The sequence below is a fragment of the Oncorhynchus gorbuscha genome, linkage group LG09 (assembly GCF_021184085.1).
Source record: "Oncorhynchus gorbuscha isolate QuinsamMale2020 ecotype Even-year linkage group LG09, OgorEven_v1.0, whole genome shotgun sequence".
NCBI lineage: Eukaryota > Metazoa > Chordata > Actinopteri > Salmoniformes > Salmonidae > Oncorhynchus > Oncorhynchus gorbuscha.
The window spans coordinates 71,653,386-71,673,929 of NC_060181.1; the positions used below are offsets into that span (position 1 = coordinate 71,653,386).

General features: G+C 43.2%; 1 protein-coding gene across 1 annotated transcript in view; it reads right to left on the minus strand.

Annotated features, from left to right (window-relative positions):
* Positions 1-20,544, minus strand: part of cps1 (carbamoyl-phosphate synthase 1, mitochondrial) — a 95,684-nt gene that overhangs the window by 55,784 nt on the left and 19,356 nt on the right. Inside the window, 15 exon segments of the mRNA XM_046363299.1 lie at positions 3,104-3,222; positions 5,782-5,958; positions 6,226-6,297; positions 6,299-6,425; positions 9,343-9,553; positions 10,637-10,781; positions 11,024-11,152; positions 11,573-11,730; positions 13,049-13,238; positions 15,188-15,283; positions 15,828-15,926; positions 16,131-16,208; positions 16,478-16,619; positions 17,183-17,289; positions 17,667-17,795. Coding sequence (XP_046219255.1) covers positions 3,104-3,222; positions 5,782-5,958; positions 6,226-6,297; positions 6,299-6,425; positions 9,343-9,553; positions 10,637-10,781; positions 11,024-11,152; positions 11,573-11,730; positions 13,049-13,238; positions 15,188-15,283; positions 15,828-15,926; positions 16,131-16,208; positions 16,478-16,619; positions 17,183-17,289; positions 17,667-17,795 — 1,979 coding nt within the window.

Sequence of the window (20,544 nt, forward strand, 5' to 3'; positions counted from 1 at the left end):
TGTTGACATTCGGGAAGATATTCAGACCCCTTGACTTATTCCACATTTTGTTACTTTACAACAGTTTTCTCAATTTTATTAAATTGTCCCCCCCCCATCAATCTACACACACAACCCCATAATGACAAAGCAACAACAGGGTTTTTCAATTTTTTGGCAAATGTATAAAAAAATAAAAAAAACTGAAATATCACATTTACGTTAGTATTCCAACCTTTTACTCAGCACTTTGTTGAAGCACCTTTGGCAGCGATTAAAGCCTCGAGTCTTCTTGGGTATGATGCAACAAGCTTGGGGAGTTTTTTCCATTCTTCTCTGCAGATCCACTTAAGCTCTGTCAGGTTGAAACAGCTATTTTCAGGTCTATCCAGACATGTTTGATGGGGTCAAGTCCACTCAAGGACATTCAGAGACTTGTCCCGAAGCGACTCCTACATTGTCTTGGCTATGTGCTTAGGGTCGTTGTTCTGTTGGAAGGTGAACCTTCACCCCAGTCTGAGGTCCTGAGCGCTCTGGAGACGGTTTCTATCAAGGATTTATGTACTTTGCTCCGTTTATATTTCCCTCAATCCTGACTAGTCTACCAGTCCCTGCCACTGAAAAACATCCCCACAGCATGATGCTACCACCACCATGCTTCACCGTATGGATGGTGCCAGGTTTCCTCCAGACGCGACTAGGGCTATTACGGTGACCGTATTACTGCCACACCGGCAGTCAAGAAGGCAGTCAAATTCCACGAGACCTTTTAGTCATGGTAACTAGGCTTCTCCAAGCTCTGATGCTGCTGCTTGTCATTAGTAGCCTACTAAACTTGCTAACTGCCTGGTACACAGCACTCTATTGTCCCTCTAATCACGCTGACATCAATGCAAATGTGATCGAAAATCTAATCAAACACTTCATGAGAGCCCATGAGCTCATGTTGCGCAAAATTTCTATAGGCTATGCAATTGCAAATTGAGAAAAGAGTGATGGCCTCTATTAAAAGGAGGATCCCATCAGATTTCTATAGGCTATTATATTTATTTCTCAACTTTCCTAATATTAAGCACATTATTTCTCTTTACATCAGGAGTATAGCCTACCTGGCTGGCATGAAAATACACCACAGGGAAAAGTGTCCTCCATTCGCTATTTAAGTGCAGAGATGACGTATTTTTTCCCACTGCCCCTGTTTCGAGACAGGTGCACAATATTCTATATAAAAATAAATGTCACATATATTATTTAGTATATGTAAAGACTAGATTAAATCAAGAATACTCTGATGACAATATTACCCTATCACTTGTGAATGATATATTATCACTTGTGAATGATGTCCAGAGTAAGGCAAAAAGCAATGCATAACTTTTTTTGCGAATTGTAGCCTAGCCCATAGGCCAATATGTTTTCATTAGGTTTGTATCACAACTAAAGTGGCCAAATAACTTCTTAAAATGTATCCACAATATGGGGGAATAGTAGATTGACATAGGCTAGTGCTTTGCTCTTCATTAAGTACAAAAGCTATCTTGTGTCTTGTGGTCTGAGAGTCCTTTAAGTGGCTTTTGGCAAACTCCAAGCGGGCTGTTTGTTATGTGCCTTTTACTCGGGGGCTTTCCTTCTGGCCACTCTAACATAAAGGCCTGATTGGTGGAGTGCTGCAGAGATGGTTGTCCTTCTGGAAGGTTATCCCATCTCCACAGAGGAACTCTAGAGTTCCGTCAGTGACCATCGCGTTCTTGGTCACCTCCTGGACCAAAGCCCTTCTCCCCCGATTGCCAGGCGGCCAACTCTAGGTAGAGTCTTGGTGGTTCCAAAAGTCTTCCATTTAAGAATGATGGAGGCCACTGTGTTCTTGGGGATCTTCATTGCTGCAGACATTTTTTGGTACCCTTCCCCAGCTCTGTGCCTCAACACAATACTGTCTATGAGCTCTATGGACAATTCCTTCAACCTCATGGCTTGGTTTTTGCTCTAATATGCACGGTCAACTTTGGGACCTTATATAGACAGGTGTATGCCTTTCCAAATCATGCCCAATGTATTGAATTTACCACAGGTGGACTCCAAGTTGTAGAAACATCTCAAGGATGATCAATGGAAACAGGATGCACCTGAGCTCAATTTCGAATCTCATAGCAAAGGGTCTGAATACTTACGTAAATAAGGTATTTCTGTTTATTTTTTTATAAAATTTGTTAACATTTCTTAACCTGTTTTCACTTTGTCATTATGGGGTATTGTGTTTAGATTGTTACGTTACAGCCTTATTGTTCCTCATCAATGTGAAAAAGTCAAGGGGTCTGAATACTTTCCAAATGCACTGTATGTCCAGAGAAAAAAAATCTAAAAAAGGTAAAGAAAATAATAAGTGAATCACAAGATGTGCTTAAGTGTACACGATGAGAATAGCCCTGGTGGTATGGTGTGTGTTTCTCCTGTGTAGGATTGTGGCCATTCGTGGGTGTGTGTATATAGGGACTATCTGCTGGTAGACAAGCACACACACACACACACACACACACCAAGGCCACGGGTTATATGACTAAGGTAAATGACGTGTCTGCTCTGCTCTCCTCCCACACAGGGCCCAAAATCTCCTCTATCTGTCCATCGCTCCTCTCTAGCATCCCTCCAACCTGGGCAGAGCCATGGCAGGAGGGTCATACAAATATGAATGGACGATTGAGACGGCGGGTGGACGGAATGAGAGACAGACTGGAGAAGACGATTGGTGGAGAGAGAGAAAAGAAGTGGAGAGAGGTGCTAAGACACTTGAGGAGAGGAGGACAGAGACTGGAGGAGGAGAGGTGGACTGGCTGACAGGAGGGAGGGGGAGTATATTTCTACAACAGGAGGGATAGAGTAGTGGGTGAGCTGCTTAAGGGGCATCAAGAACACATCCCCATTGGACTGACAGTCTCAGTTTAACTGTGCCCTCATAGCATCACCTAGTGGTAGAAGTGTTAAATGCATCAAGTTTTTTTTTCATTACAGTGAAATTTGTGAGTTTGTGTGTGCGTGCATGCATGTGTGTATGTTTGCATGCATGAGTGTGTGCAACGATGCATATGTATGTTTGCGTGTGTGTGTGCATGCATGTGTGTGTTCCTACCTGTTGAACTGGCTCAGGTGCTGCTCCAACTCTGTGATGCGTCGTAGCTTGTGTAGGAACCACTTGTCTATGGCAGTGAGATGGTGGATGTGGTCTACAGTCACACCACTGTGAAGGGCCTAGAGAGATACAGGGAGAGGGTCAGTCAATACAATACGGTTTTACTCATATCACCTTAACTTCTGCTTTACTCTCAACACACACACACACAGAATCAAATCATTCTAAGCACTCATGATAATAACACAATTCAACCTGTTCTAACACCTGTGCTTTTAAATGTGCTACTAACTGCTGGTAAGAACAACCAGTCAATCAATTATGATGAGACATTCAAGTCTCATGACTGACAAAGTAAGCTGAATGAATAACATGATGATAAAAACACAACCTATGAAGAACATAAGAAAACATTCAGTTGAGTTGTGCGATGGAGTAATCAGGCATTGTTGAGTGGAGTCCTTCTCATACAGGGAATAATGCAGTGTAATTGTGAGCTGTGTCTGCTGCGGTGCCTTCGGAATATAAAGCAGGGCCCAATGAGGCGTGACGGGCCCAGCTCCAACACCCACCCACCCACACACCCACCCACCCACACACACACACACACACACACACACACACACACACACACACACACACACACACGTTCCAGCACTGCTCTGTCTGTTACCTGGGCATGTGTGGGACGCAGTACAAGACAGAAGGACACACGCAGCACTAAGTGGTGCCTTTCAGCCATGTGTGATTCACATGGACAGGCTGTTTAATAGAAGACATAACCAGCTCAAAATGAAATTAGGCACTGAGAGAAAAAAAATGCTGAAATCACACGCGCACACACACACACACACACACACACACACACACACACACACACACACACACACACACACACACACACACACACACACACACACACACACACACACACACACACACACACACACACACTCTGCTGCCAGGCTAACCTTGAGTGTTATTGGCGTCTCATAGCGTGATACGATTGGGCCCATTACTTCTTAATACATCGTACAAGCATCAATCATTTCATCCTGCACTCAATGAAGGATTCCTCACTCTGTTCCTCTCCCACATATACACCAGGGTTCCAGACTACCACCATTTGACTTCAAATCAAATCAAATTTATTTATATAGACCTTCGTACATCAGCTGATATTTCAAAGTGCTGTATAGAAACCCAGCCTAAAACCCCAAACAGCAAGCAATGCAGGTGTAGAAGCACGGTGGCTAGGAAAAACTCCCTAGAAAGGCCAAAACCTAGGAAGAAACCTAGAGAGGAACCAGGCTATGTGGGGTGGCCAGTCCTCTTCTGGCTGTGCCGGGTGGAGATTATAACAGAACATGGCCAAGATGTTCAAATGTTCATAAATGACCAGCATGGTCGAATAATAACAAGGCAGAACAGTTGACTTGGCTGTACAAGTTCCATTTTTATTTTAATATTGGTTTTATTTGATTTTTTATTCTTCAAGCTCTGTCATGTTGGTTGTTGATCACTGCTAGACAGCCATTTTCAAGTCGTGCCATACATTTTCAAGCCAATTAAGTCAAAACTGTAACTAGGCCACTCAGGAACATTAAATGTCGTCTTGATAAGCAACTCCAGTGTAGATTTGGCCTTGTGTTTTAGGTTATTGTCCTGCTGAAAAGTGAATTTGTCTCCCAGTGTCTGTTGGAAAGCAGACAACCAGGTTTTCCTCTAGGAAGTACTTGCCTGTGCTGAACTCTATTCCCTTCATTTTGATCCTAAAAAACTCTGTGGTCCTCGCCGATGAAAGCATACCCATAATATGATACAGACACCACCCTGCTTGAAAATATGAAGAGTGCTATTCAGTGATGTGTTGGAAAAATAACACTTTGTATTCAGGCCAGAAAGTGTATTTCTTTTTTACTTGAGTGCCTTATTGCAAACAGGATGCCTTATTCTGTGCAAGCTTCCTTCTTTCACTCTGTCATTTAGGTTAGTATTGTAGAATAACTATGTTGTTGATCCATTGATCCATCCTGAGTTCTCCTATCACAACCAAGAAAACTGATTTAAAGTCAACACTGGCCTCCTGCTGAATACCCTGGGCGGTTTCCTTCCTCTCCGGCAACTGAGTTAGGAACTACGTCTGTATCTTTGTAGTGACAAGGTGTGTTGATATACAATCCAAAGTGTAATTAATAACTTCACCATGCTCAAAGGGATCATCAATGTCTGATAATTTTTTTAACCCATCTACCAATAGGTGCCTTTATTTGTGAGGCATTGGAAAACCTCCACTGGTCTTTGTGGTTGAATCTGTGTTTCAAATTCACTGCTCGACTGAGGGACCTTACAGAGATTAGGTAGTCATAAAAATCAAGTTAAACACTATTGCACACCAAGTGAGCTCATGCAAGTAATTATGTGACTTGTTAAGCAAATATTTACTCCTGAACTCATTTAGGCTTGCCATAACAGAGGGAGTGAATACTTAGACATTTCACCTTTTCAAAAATGTCTAAAAACATCATTCCACTTTGACATTATGGTGTATTGTGTTTAGGCCAGTGACACAAAATCTCAATTGAATCATCTTTTAATTCAGGCTGCAACACAACAAAATGTGGAAAAGGTCAAGGGGTGTGACTACATTCTGAAGACACTGTATGTGGTGTCTCTACCTTGGCCAGGGAGAAAACCCGTGTGCTGGAGGGTACAGCCAACTCCTGGTGTAGGTCCTGCTGAGCCGACCAAGGCTTGTTGAGGGGCAGGCGGGGCATAAACCCGTCCACAGAGGGGTGGCACATTCTCAGAGCCTTCTGCATGCTCTCCTCAAATGTACGCCCAACCGCCATCACCTGAGAGGACAGGGGGAGAGAGACGTTAAAACTAGAAGATAAAGTGACAGACAGGTTTCATTTAGAGTCATCTCTATCACTCCCTACATCCATTAATGGAAGGTAAACTGAACAGAAGTCAAGATTAAGTAGGCTATCCCTGAATCCCAAATCAACCCCTAGCTCCTACCCCCTAAGCACTACATGTAGATATGAGGATAAAATAGGTGTGAAAGCAATATAGTAATATCCCCCTTGAAGTGGAGCGTGTGTGTGCGTGTCCCGTACCTCTCCAACACTCTTCATGGAGCTGCCTATTTCTCGGGACATGCCCTGGAATCGGTCAAGGTCCCAGCGAGGGGATCTTAGTGACAATGTAATCCAGGCTTGGTTCGAAACAGGCTGTGGTTTTCTCTGACACCGTGTTCTTGATCTCCGGCAGAGGGATGCCCAAAGCCAGCTTGGCTGCAACAAACGCCAGGGGGTACCTTGAGGGAGCATGGGGAGTGGGTTAGGAGAGAGTTGAGATACTGTTGTACTGCACTTTAGACAGACCCTATGGGTCCTGTTCAAAAGTAGAGCACTGTGAAATGAATATTTTATGGATTACCCTTTGTTTCAGGGGGGGGGGGGGGGGTCAGCATTAATATTGTAGCTAGATTGTGGCTTCCATCAATGTAATTGTCTGCATCATTTCCAATCCCTCATATATTTTTGTAACTATATATATTATTTTAAATATATATTTTAAAATATATTTGACTTTATTTTCCACTAACCCTACCCTAATTGGAGTAAACGATTTCGATATATTTTCCTTCTTTATTATAAACGTCTATTTTTGACACATTAATTCTGAATGGTTACAGGGTTGAAACAGAAACAACATTTCAGGCATTAAAACTTCATAACATCAACTATTCTCACAGCTTGCTAAAGCATTTTCAACAGTCGTAGCAGTGGTCTAAACAGTGCACTTCGGTTCCAGGCAAACTCGTGTTTGCTGGGCAACCATTTTATTTTATTTTGTGAGCGCCGAGGAAGGAATACAGTGCATTTGGAAAGTATTCAGACCCCTTGACTTTTTCCACATTGGTGAGGAACAATAAGGCTGTAACATAACAATCTAAACACAATACCCCATAATGACAAAGTGAAAACAGGTTAAGAAATGTTAGCAAATTTATTTAAAAAACTAAAAACAGAAATACCTTATTTACGTAAGTATTCAACCCTTTGCTATGAGATTCGAAATTGAGCTCAGGTGCATCCTGTTTGCATTGATCATCCTTGAGATGTTTCTACAACTTGATTGGAGTCCACCTGTGGTAAATTCAATACATTGGGCATGATTTGGAAAGGCACACACCTGTCTATATAAGGTCCCACAATTGTCAGTGCATGTCAGAGCAAAAACCAAGCCATGAGGTCGAAGGAATTGTCCGTAGAGTTCAGAGACAAGATTGTGTCGAGGCACAGATTTGGGGAAGGGTAACTATAAATATCTGTAGCATTGAGGGTCCCCAAGAACACAGTGGCTTCCAACATTCTTAAATGGAAGATGTTTGGAACCAGCAAGACTTTTGCTATGAGCTGGCTGCCCGGCCAAACTGAGCAATCGGGGAGAAGGGCCTTGGTCAGGGAGGTGTCCAAGAACCCGATGGTCACTCTGACAGAGCTCCAGAATTTATCTGTGGAGATGGAAAGGACCAGAAGGACAACCATCTCTGCAGAACTCCACCAATCAGGCCTTTATGGTAGAGTGGCCAGATGGAAGCCACTCCTCAGTAAAAGGCATATGACAGGCTGCCAAAAAGGCACCTGAAGGACTTTCAGACCATGAGAAACAAGATTCTCTGCTCTGATGAAACCAAGAATGAACTCTTTGGCCTGAATGCCAAGCATCACATCTGGAGGAAACCTTGCACCACCCCTACAGTGAAGCATGGAGGTGTCAGCATCATGCTGTGGGAATGTTTTTCAGAGGAAGAGACTGGGAGACTTGTCAGGATCGAGGGAAAGATGAGCGGAGCAAAGTACAGAGAGACCCTTGATTAAAACCTGCTCCAGAGCGCTCAGACTTGCACGAAGAGTCACCTTCCAACAGGACAACGACCCTAAACACACAGCCAAGAAAACGCAGGAATGGCTTTGGGACAAATGTCCTTGAGTGGCCCAGCCAGAGCCCGGACTGCATCTCTGGAGATGAAGAACCAGATCGAACATCTCTGTAGAAACCTGAAAATAGTTGCAGCAATGTTGATGAAATGTATAGCTTTAAAGGAATGATTAGAATACTCCACTCAGAAACCATATAATTGTAGAAATGGACTAGAATCATAAAGTTTTAATTAATGATGTGTGTAGTTTTAGTCAGTCAAACAATATGTCTATTATAGTGTCTTGAGCACAGACTGTCTGAGTAAGAGTCGGGCCGACCTTGGCTGGGGCCACAGAGATTGGGGAGAGGACAGGGAGTGATTCTCACAGTGTTTTCACGGCTAGGTAGCAGGACATTGTATGAATGTGTGAGAGTATGTTTGTGTGAATGTGTGTGCGTATGTTTGTGTGAATGTGTGTGCGTGAGAAGCCTGTATAAAATGAATTGTTTTGTACAATAGGGTAGCGCTCCCTCGTAAATACATTTTCTGACTATCGTAGCTGGGCCTCCGTCTGATTCTTTTCAACCAGTTTCCTACAAATTCTGGGTTTCAGGCTGAGTAGTTAATTGAATTGGGTTTATGAACATTGAGAACATAATTCACGTGACACCCATCCAACCTGACAGAGCTTGAGAGGATTTACAGAAGAATGGGAGAAACTACCATACATTTGTGCCAAGCTTGTAACGTCATACCGAAGAATACTCAAGACTGTAAACACTGCAAAAGGGGCTTCAAAAAAGTACTAAGTAAATGGTCTGAATAATTACGTAAATCTGATTCCAGTTCTTTTATACATATCATACAGTGGGGCAAAAAAGTATTTAGTCAGCCACCAATTGTGCAAGTTCTCCCACTTAAAAAGGAGAGAGGCCTGTATTTTTTTCCCATCATAGGTACACTTCAACTATGACAGACAAAACGAGAAAAATAAATCACATTGTAGGATTTTTAATGAATTGATTTGCAAATTATGGTGGAAAATATACACATTTTCAAACATTTATAAAAAATAAAAAAAAGTTTTGGCTTTGTCATTATGGGTTATTGTGTAGATTGATGAGGGGCAAAACAATTAATGAGTCAATTTTAGAATAAGGCTGTAACAAAACAAAATGTAGAAAAAGTAAATGGGTCTGAATAATTCCCGAATGCCCTGTATATCGATGTTCTCAGGACCTTTTCAAGTGTCTGAAATCAAAGTGTATTTTTAGTGATCAGGCTAGAAGAACAAGCGTCTTACCCGGTGGCCTTGGATGCGAGGGCAGAGCTGCGTGAGAGGCGAGCGTTGACCTCTATGATGCAGTACTCTAGAGAGCCAGGGTGAAGGGCGTACTGGATGTTACACTCCCCCACGATGCCCAGGTGACGCACTACCTTGATGGCCGTCTCACGCAGCATGTGGTACTCCTCATTGGACAAAGTCTGGCTGGGGGCCACCACAATAGAGTCACCTGGGGGAGGGAGAGTGGACAAACACACCAATGAGAGGATAGATTCAATGTACAGTCACTTTACAAATTACCCCGACTAACCTCTACCCCCGCTTGCCCCCTGTATATAGCCTTGTTATGGTTATGTAATTTTCTTGTGTTACTTTATTTTTTTTAAACTTTAATTTATTTAGTAAATATTTTATTAACTCTATTGTTGGTTAAGGGCTTGTAATGGTAAGATCTACAATTTCATTTAATTTGATTTAGAGTGAAAAGAATGTGTATGTGTCTGTCAAAATCAAATCAAATTGTATTTGTCACATGCTTTGTAAACAACAGGTGTAGGCTAACAGTGAAATGCTGACTTACGGACCCTTCCCAACAATGCAGAGAGAAAAATGTACACATAATAACACAAGGAACAAACACACAATGAGTAAAGTTGACAGTAGCAGCAGCATATGTGTTGAGTCAAAAGAGTTTGTGCAAAAAGGGTCAATGCAGGTAGTCTGGGTAGCTATTTGGTTAACTATTTAGCAGTCTTATGGGTCTGGGGTAGAAGCTGTTCAGGGTCCTGGTGGTTCCAGACTTGGTGCATCGGTACCGCTTGCCGTGCGATAGCAGAGAGAACAGTGTATGACTTGGGTGGCTGGAGTCTGACCATTTTTAGGTTCTTCCTCTGACACCACCTGGTATAGACGTCCTGGGTGTCAGGGACTCTGCCCCAGTGATTCCAAGCAGTTGCCATACCAAGCGATGATGCAGGCAGTCAAGATGCTCTCTATGTCGCAGCTGTAGAACTTTGAGGATCTGAGGGGGAAGAGGTGTTGTTGTGCCTTAACGACTGTGTTGATGTGTGTGGATCATGTTAAATCCTTAGTGATGTGGACACCGAGGAACTTGAAGCTCTCAACCCGCTCCACTTCAGCCCTGTCGATGTGGATGGGGGAGTGCTCTGCCCTGTTTCCTCTGGTCCACAATCAATTCCTTTGTCTTGCTGACGTTGAGGTTTGTCCTGGAACCACACTGCCAGATTACTGACCTCCTCGTCTGTCTCGTCGTCTGTGTGTGGGTGTGCGTGCGCGCATATGCTTGTAATACCTGTGTGAATGCCGAGGGGGTCAAAGTTCTCCATGTTGCAGACAGTGACACAGTTATTAGCGATGTCCCTGACTACTTCATACTCCACCTCTTTCCAACCCATCAGAGACTTCTCCACAAGGATCTGACAGCTCATCGCCAGGGCCTAGCCATACAAACACACATGTTTTCCACTTCATAACTTTTTTAAACAATTTGCAACATTGTGACTGCCTGAACACAACCCAGCATTCATGATTAGGCTAACACTGAATTGATCTTTGACCTACTGAGTAGATTGAGTAGACGGTTTGCCATTCATATGCCCGGCCTAGCCTGCTTGTCAAAAAGATGCATGCCTAAGAGGACTGAATGGGTCTTGTGTCCTCAACAAGTCTTTTGACCTACCTTCCGAGCGGTCTCCTCCAGCTTGTCCTTGTTGGCACAGAATCCTGAGCCCAGTCCGCCCAGGGAATAGGCAGAACGTAGCATGACAGGGTAGCCTATCTGATCCGCTGCCTTCAGGGCATCTGCCACCTATAGGACAAACAACGTCCTTACATCACACTACACTATTCAACTCCGCTCTGCAACTTACCAGACCTGGGTTCAAATACTATTTGAAATTATTTAAAATACTTTAGCTGTGCTTGACAGGCTTACCAGACCAATAGACAAGTCCTGGAACTCCAAATTCTACACATTTGGCACTCTGGGAAGGCTAATTCAAAATATTTAAAATAGTATTTGAGCCCAGGTCTGCACCTTACAGCTATAAATACCTACACCTGGGTTTAATCTCAAATGTCTTTCCTCATGTCCTTTCCGCCGTCCTCTCCTCACCTCCCTTTCACAAAAAGGGAAGCAAGGAGATGAGAGTAGATACAAGGAGAGAATTTTGAGATCTACCCCTGAACATTGTTGTTGATGTGGCTTGTGTTTGTCCAGAAGCCTCACCGTCTCCACAGCGAAGCTGGGAGCGATCTTCTCATTGATCTCGTTAAGCTTGTCAGCAAACAGCTGTCTGTCTTCAGTAGCCATAATGGACTCTACAGGGGTCCCCAACACCTTCACCCCATACTTCTGCAGTACCCCACTCTGGAACAGCTCCACTCCTACACATACACACAGACACACAGGGAAACATGCACACACGTGAGCAAACATATGGGAGAATGCATGTGACTTCAGAGTGTAGGTGTAATAGTCAGAAGGCACATACAGTGGGGCAAAAAAGTATTTAGTCAGCCACCAATTGTGCAATTTCTCCCACTTAAAAAGATGAGAGAGGCCTGTAATTTTCATCATAGATACACTTCAACTATGACAGACAAAATGAGAAAAAAAATCCTGAAAATCACCTTGTAGGATTTTACTTGCAAATTGTGATGAGAAGCGCTCATCATTTCACATAGGCTACATGTTGTATTAAAACAGCACATAAAACATGAAATAAATCAGGAGAATGAAAGAAAATGAATTGTTTTGGCTACATTATTAGCCTATTAGTTCAAGGCTATAGCTGACAAAGAATTACATTGTGAAGCATTTGCGAGTGCAACACACAAGGCTGGCGCGAACATTAAACGCTCAGCATTTAAACAACATTTCATTGTATTAAATAATTATAGTTTATAAATTGCGCATATAGGCTGTGACTTACTTAGAATTAAATAAAAATGAAACAAAGGCTTAATTAGGCTTAATGAATTTGAATTCACTTGTAGAAACAGGAGTTTGGCCCGTCTGTAGCTTCAGGCTCATGCGATGGTGCCTGGAGAGCAGGTCAGCAGTGGAGAATATCCTCTCAGTGCTTACAGAGTTGCTTAGATTGAGTTTTTCTATAGGTAGACCTAAAGTTTACCTAAACCCTATCAAAACAGACAGCTCCTTGAAAGAGGTCATATGTCAGGCCTACTGGGCAGAAATCAATGATAGACTATCGTATAGATAATAGAACCAAAATGAATGAAAATTAAGAGATCCCATTGCTTGTTTATAAATAATTTTTCTACAATGACACACTTCGCTAGCTACCCACCTTGCTCCTTTCTGTTAGCATGTGCACGTAATACACCATCATGCTTTTACAAGTGTCTTTTCAGATTCCCAATGATTCTTTAGTTGTGGACACTACGTCACCACTCGCTCTTTCTCTTGGTCTTCATTTTGCACCTCTGTGTTTTATCAGTTTCTTTATGAAAATATTTAGTGAAATCCATGGCTGTAGCTAAAGCAAGGGGCTATAGCAGCACACAAGTAGCCTACAAATGCAAGCAGTGCCGGTCATGCCCTGAGCTCCTGAAGTGAAATGAGTGCTACTGGAGTGGAACTGGAGTGAAATTGGAGCGGGCGAGAAGGCCAACACTCCAGCTTTTGGGATACTCGCGCCGCGCTCCAGTCCAGGTCCACATACACAGACCCCTAACTCACCACAGTTTAGAGCGGTCTGTCCTCCCATAGACAGAAGGATTCCGTCAGGTCGTTCGGTCTTAATGACCTCTGTGACAAACTGAGGCGTGACAGGCAGGAAGTAGACAGAGTCAGCCTGTTTAGTCCCCACCTCGTTGGTCTGCACAGATGCTATGTTCGGATTCATCAGCACCGTCCTCACGTTCTCCTCCTGGAACACACACGCAAGGAGGGAAGACACACACACACACACAGAAATGTTGATGTACGTTTTGACTGAAGACATTTGTGGAGATTGTCATACACACATAGCAGAAAATACAAACTTAAACCGGGCTATCATGACAATGACTATAGGAGTTGGCTGTACTGCAAAAACAAACCAGGCTAAAAAACAAGCAAAATACAGTGCATTCGGAAAGTATTCAGACCCCTTGACTTTTTCCATATTTTGTTAAGTTACAGCCTTATTCTAAAATTGATTAAATAAATGTTTTTCCTCATCAAGCTACACAATACCACATAATGACAAAGCGTAAACAGGTTTTTAGACATTTTCGTAAATCTATCAAAAAACAAATACCTTATTTACATAAGTATTCAGTCCCTTTGCTATGAGACTCTAAATAAGTTTAGAACCACCACGACTCTCCCTAGAGCTAACCGCCCAGCCAGACTGAGCAATCGGGGGAGAAGGGCCTTGGTAAGGGAGGTGACCAAGAACCTGATGGTCACTCTGACAAAACTCCAGAGTTCCTCTGTGAAGATGGTTGCCCTTCTGGAAGGTTCTCCCATCTCTGTAGCACTCCACCAATCAGGCCTTTATTGTAGAGTGGCCAGACGGAAGCCACTCCTCAGTAAAAGGCACATGACAGCCCACTTGGAGTATGCCAAAAGGCACCTAAGGGACTCTCAGACCATGAGAAACAAGATTCTCTGGTCTGATGAAACCAAGATTGAACTCTGGCCTGAATGCCAAGCATCACATCTGGAGGAAACCTGGCACCATCCCTATGGTAAAGCATGGTGGAGCCAGCATCATGCTGTGGGGAGGTTGTTCAATGGCAGGGACAGGGAGACCAGTCAGAATCGAGGGAAAAATTAACGGAGCAAAGGACAGAGATCCTTGATGAAAACCAGCTCCAGAGCACTCAAGACCTTAGACTGGGGCGAAGGTTCACCTTCCAACAGGACATCGACCCTATGCACACAGCCAACACAACGCAGGAGTGGCTTCGGGACAAGTCTCGGAATGTCCTTGAGCGGCCCAGCCAGAACCCGATCGAACATCTCTGGAGAGACCTGAAAATAGCTGTGCAGCAACGCTCCCCAACCAACCTGACAGAGCTTGAGAGGATCTGCAGGGAAGAATGGGAGAAACTCCCCAAATACAGGTGTGCCAAGCTTGTAGCTTCATACCTAAGAAGACTCAATGATATAATCACTGCCAAAGGTGCTTCAACAAAGTACTGACTAAAGGGTCTGAATACTTATGTATGTGATATTTTCTTTTTTAAATTTTGCAAAACTTTAAATACATTTGCAAAAATGTCTAAAAACCTGTTTTTAGCTTTTTCATTATGGGGTGTAGATCGATGAGGAAAAACAAATATTTAATCAATTTTAGAATAAGGCTATAACGTAACAAAATTTGGGAAAAGTCAAGGGGTCTGAATACTTTCCGAATGCACATGTGAGCCTCTGCTTCTTTGTTTGTTGTAAAGTAACCATTTTTTTCTGTAACTTTTGGACAAGCTTGATCAGATCTGGTTCAGCCTCTCCTGCCTGACTGGCTCTCCGAGAGCTGGTTCAGCCTCTCCTGACTGGCTCTCCTAGATCTGGTTCAGCCTCTCCTGCCTGACTGGCTCTCCGAGAGCTGGTTCAGCCTCTCCTGACTGGCTCTCCTAGATCTGGTTCAGCCTCTCCTGCCTGACTGGCTCTCCTAGATCTGGTTCAGCCTCTCCTGACTGGCTCTCCTAGATCTGGTTCAGCCTCTCCTGACTGGCCCTCCTAGAGCTGGTTCAGCCTCTCCTGACTGGCCCTCCTAGAGCTGGTTCAGCCTCTCCTGACTGGCTCTCCTAGATCTGGTTCAGCCTCTCCTGACTGTCTCAACTAGATCTGGTTCAGCCTCTCCTGACTGGCTCTCCTAGGCCCTCTCACCTTCATGGCTTTGACGGCCTGTGATCCAGAGTAGTCAAACTCCCCAGCCTGACCAATGGACAGACCTCCAGACCCCAGCACCAGCACCTTGGAAACCTGCATTAAGAAAAACACAAAGACACATTAATAATACAGTATTAGCAGCGCTTGACTTGGGCAGGAGCTCACCGGAGCGGAGTTCAGACACCTCAAATGTTCTACAGCTTGAGTTTCTGCACCTATTATAAAATATTAGCTCAAAAGTATTGTGGAGCTCCTGCACCTAAATATACACAGTACCCACACCCAAAATGATTAACGGCACCTATTTTAGTCCAAGTCAAGCACTGAGTATTAGTACATACATGTTAGTATGTTTATATACTGTACATCACCTTTAATTGGGGAGGATGCGTTTATGGTAATAGTGGAACGGAATCAGTGAAATGCTATCAAATACATGGTTTCCATTTGCTCCGTTCCAGCCATTATTATGAGCCGTCCCTCACCTATGACCCTGGCATTTCAAGCGCCATGCTCTTACTAACTGAGCCACAAAGAAGAATCGCTCATGAAATATGATACAGATTTTTGGGCTTCTATCTTGATGAAGTAGAATAATTTTTGACTGTGTTGTACCTTTCATTAGTTAGTATCTTACCTGAGTCCTAGGTGGGATAGCAGGCTTCTTGGGCATGACTGACACAATGTTGGCCTCCTTCCCATTCTTTATCAGGGATATGAACACATCAAATAGGAACTGCAAAAAAGACAGTGACAATTAACTATGAATCACAGAAAAGATAGTTTTGTCTGAATTCTACTGTGGACTGTCCATCCTCCGCAGGAAAAAGTATTTCCTGTGTACTTAACAGGCCAAGGCACAACAGGGGCTTATAATGGATGCAGAGGTGTTTTGCAGTGATCAATAGTTTAATTGTATCCGTTTGTAGAGCAGCTTTACCTCAGTGTCTGTAGGTCCACCTTTAGCTTCTGGGTGGAACTGAGCCGTGAAGACTGGCTTGGTGTCGTGCATGATACCCTGGGACACAACAAGAAGATAAAAGTTTTGAACGACTAAGTTTGTTGTAAAAAGAACATAGCTATAAACTTAGGTTCACTTCATCTTTCTTTAACCAGTGTAGTCCAGCCATTCGGTAACAGTGTTTCCAAGAGAGTACGGAGCTAAGACAAATAAATACAACTGAACCTAATCATTCAAAACAATCATGCTGTATCTATCACAAAACCACTATGCTCCCTGAAGAGTGATGGGCCCCCTAAGTAAGTAATTAAGAACACAAAGCAGACTTCGTTGGTTCCGTCGTTGGCGTTAACAAACAGCGGGCTCCATCCAGGTGGTAGAGAGGTGCTGTCAATGCCATAACCATGGTTCTGGGCTGTGATGAAGGCCTGACCCGTCATCACGTTGAGTACAGGCTGGTTCTGACCTCTGGAGAACAATAAACAGAATTACAAATTACATGTAGTTATATCTTAGTAGCCACAGACTTAGAGGGCCAGTTTCCCAGACCAAGATGAAATCTACTCCAACACTAAAAATAATGCTAAATAGAGTATCTCCATTGAAAGTGATTTTTAGTCCAGAATTAGTCTTAATCTAGGTCCAGGAAACCAGCCTATAGAGTTCTAATATCTCTTCAATTCCCCTAAGGTAGAGGGTTAACTTCAACAGAGCAAGACCCTAATGAAAGAATCAGCTGGCAAGAAGGACACTAATACGTGTCCTGCGGTGGTCATGGAATTGATCAGAGGGTCTTCAAAAGGGGGGCCGCAGGCCTCCAGTTGCCCATCCCTGGGTTATAGGGACAATGGAGCCCTCAGTATCAAGCCATTAGCGACATGATGGTCATTGGGTACGACCAACGCATGTCCATTGAGTCAGAGGAGAACACTGACTCAACGGTCACATGGAACTTGAATGCGGTCATAACTAATGACTGTCGGTAATACGGTCACTGCAACAGCCCTACCTGCAATGCATGTGTAGTTTACCTGTTACCCATGGGCAGTTTGTAGGACTGGGCCCCTGCAGCCAGTGCTGTGATCTGGTTGCCCATACAGATACCAAAGACAGGCTGTGGCCGGTCACTCTCCAGAACCTAGGGATGAACAACACAGTCAGGGAGGTGGTAAGATGAAGGGGAATAGACCAGAGGGAGAGCAATAATGAGAATAATGTAGTTGTATGAAACCACTTTACAACAATTAGTTTAAAATAAATCAAAAGGCGGCAAGCACATACTAATAAAGTATGACTCAGATGTATTTTGAGCAAATCGCAACACAAATGTTGCTCTGTAGTCCAATGGGCAGCTGGTACCTTGAGGATGTTTTGGATGAAATTCCATCTGGTAATGCTAACATCTTTTATCATGGTAACACTTCATACCTAAATGGTTTTATAAGTCCTTTGTAAACTGTTCTCTTCATCTAATTCTCTTCCCTCTGTAGTGCAATGGGCAGCTGGTTATGTTACCTTGCGGACGTTCTGTATGAGGTCTCCTGCCAGAGAGGGATCCCCAGGGCCGTTGGAGATGAACAGGCCATCGTACTCCAGACTCATCAGGTCCTGGTTCCAGGGCACCAGATGGACCTCAGCACCACGCTGCAGCATACAGACAGAGAGAGACATTTATTATCATCAATTCTATTCATGCTGCTATTAGTGACTAGCCCAGGGTCAGTATTGATGGTTCTCTAAAATAACATCTTTCATTATTTCACACTCAAACCCACAGGGTCATACTATGTAGTCTAGGGCTGACCCCAATTAGTCGACGTTGAGACTTGTTGAGGACTTGTCTGTTTCTCAAACTTGACACTCTAATGTACTTGTCCTCTTGCTCAATTGTGCACCGGGTTCTCCCACTCCTCTTTCTATTCTTGTTTGAGACAGTTTGCACTGTTCTGTGAAGGGAGTAGTACACAGCATTGTATGAGATCTTCAGTTTCTTGGCAATTTCTCATTTCTCTAGAATAGCCTTCCTTTCTCAGAACAAGAACAGACTGACGAGTTTCAGAAGAAAGTTATTTGTTTCTGGCAATTTTGAGCCTGTAATTGAACCCACAAATGCTGATGCTCCAGATACTCAATTAGTCTAAAGAAGGACAGTTTTATTGCTTCTTTAATGAGCACAGCAGTTTTCAGCTGTGCTAACATAATTGCAAAAGGGTTTTCTAATGATCAATTAGCCTTTTAAAATGATAAACTTGGATTAGCTAACAAAGCATGCCCTTGGAACACAGGAGTGATGGTTGCTGATAATGGGTCTCTACCCCTATGTAGATATTCCGTTTAAAAATCTGCCGTTTCCAGCTACAAAAGTAATTTACAACATTAACAATATCTACTCTGTATTTCTGATCAATTTGATGTTATTTTAATGAACAAAAATGTGCTTTTCTTTCAAAAACAAGGACATTTCTAAGTGACCCCAAACTTTTGAACGGTAGTGTATATATTTATTTGCTCCCATCTCAGTGAACTAATCCAATGTGGAGGCCTAGACTTTCTTTATCCGAAAATGTGGTCAAGAGGCTCCATATGGAGGGTGAGATGCAATTAAAGAGCCTCCAGAGGTATGCAGAGGCCGTATCGAGGTCCGTACCGCATCGCCACATTTTTTTATGTGGAGGGCTCTGTATAGCTCCAGATTGACATGATTGGTTGACAGTAGGTGGGGGCGGTACATCCTGTATAAACACAAACTCACATACTTGACAATAGCACTGCACTGCTCTGCAAAGCGCAATAAGTATGTATGAATGCCCTGGCTATCACAGTAAATGCTGCATGGCCAATGCAGACCTTCGGATTGACATGCGCCCAGATGCAGAATGCAGTTCTCTCTCCAGAATGCGCTTTCTCCAGGTAATTTGTGCACATTCATTGTTTCATAGCTTCATTGTGTGAATTGTTGGTGTATATCAATTCCAGTAGTACATTTACCATTAGCAATTCATCTACAACATGTTACTTTGGTTATGGTAATTTATTTTAATGCATTCAATATTATTTTTCCAGTCTTTCCGTTCTCATTGTGGGAGTGGACACATTGTTTGCAGGTTGCACAACCTATGCTACACTTGTGAGAAACAAGTTTTGGTGTAAGGTCTGCTTCCAGCTCACACTCTCAAACACCTAGATCCCTGAACGCAGCTCACACTCCAGATCCCAAACACCTGAATTCAAATCACCTGTTCACACACCTGTATGTCATTACCACACACTATTTAGTTCAGTTCTTTGCACCCCATCACTGTGAGGTATTGTTTGTTTTGTGACACACTTCTATTCGGAGCTCTGTTTTTCCCGTAATTGAAACCTCCCGTGTATGATAGTGAGGCAGGCAAAAACTAACGACGCCTTTTGCCTATTCCCGGCCTGTACTTTAGCCTATAAGATTTCCTGTTATCTAGCTATTGCCTGATCTCCCGGACTACGTTACTAGCCTTTTCCCTGCCTGTACTGTTGCCTTTTTGGACCTGCCTCCTCCTGTGGTCCTTTGCAATAAACACCTGCTGCACCCTGTGCTTGGAACCAGCTCTATGTCTCCCCTCGTGTTCATTACATTTGGTTTATTTCATTCCATTTACAAGTTTTGTCAATTTAGTCATTGTCTTTTATTTGGAGCGCTCCTGTCAATATTGAGCCAGGACGCACTCGCATAGAAGTAGGCCTATAGGCTACCAGGAGGCTGAAGAAATTTGGCTTGGCCCCTAAAACCGTCACAAACTTTTACAGATGCACAATTGAGAGCATCACCACCTGGTCCGGCAACTGCACCACCCACAACCGCAGGGCTCTCCAGAGGGTGGTTCCTAGCGCAGCACCGGGGGCAAACTACCTGCCCTCAAGGAAACCAACAGCACCCGATGTCACAGGAAGTTCAAAAAGATCAAGGACATCAACCACCCGAGCCACACCTCATGTATTAGCCTAGCCAATAAGCCGATATGTTTTGATAAGGTTTGTATCACAACTAAAAGTGTCCTAATAACTTCTTAAAATTAAGCACATTAATCCACTTTACAAGTGGTTTAGCTCCTAACTGGCATACATAAACAGGGTGTGAGTTTCAAGTTTAGGAAGATAATTTTCGAAATAAAAAAGGCACCTTTAAAGTAAAAGCATTACATGCGTATTCGCATTTGCAGTCACTTTTCATAATGGAGTTTTCCTACTAATGGAACATTTGCTCATGCCATGTAAGCATTGCTGCGCTTATAATGTGAAGAAATAGCCTAATAGTTTATCAACATCTTAAGCTAAATGTTCTGATCTGTTGTGTCAGCCACATTGCATAAAAAGTGTTTTGATGCTAGTGGTTGTATTAATTTGGGATCTATTGCAT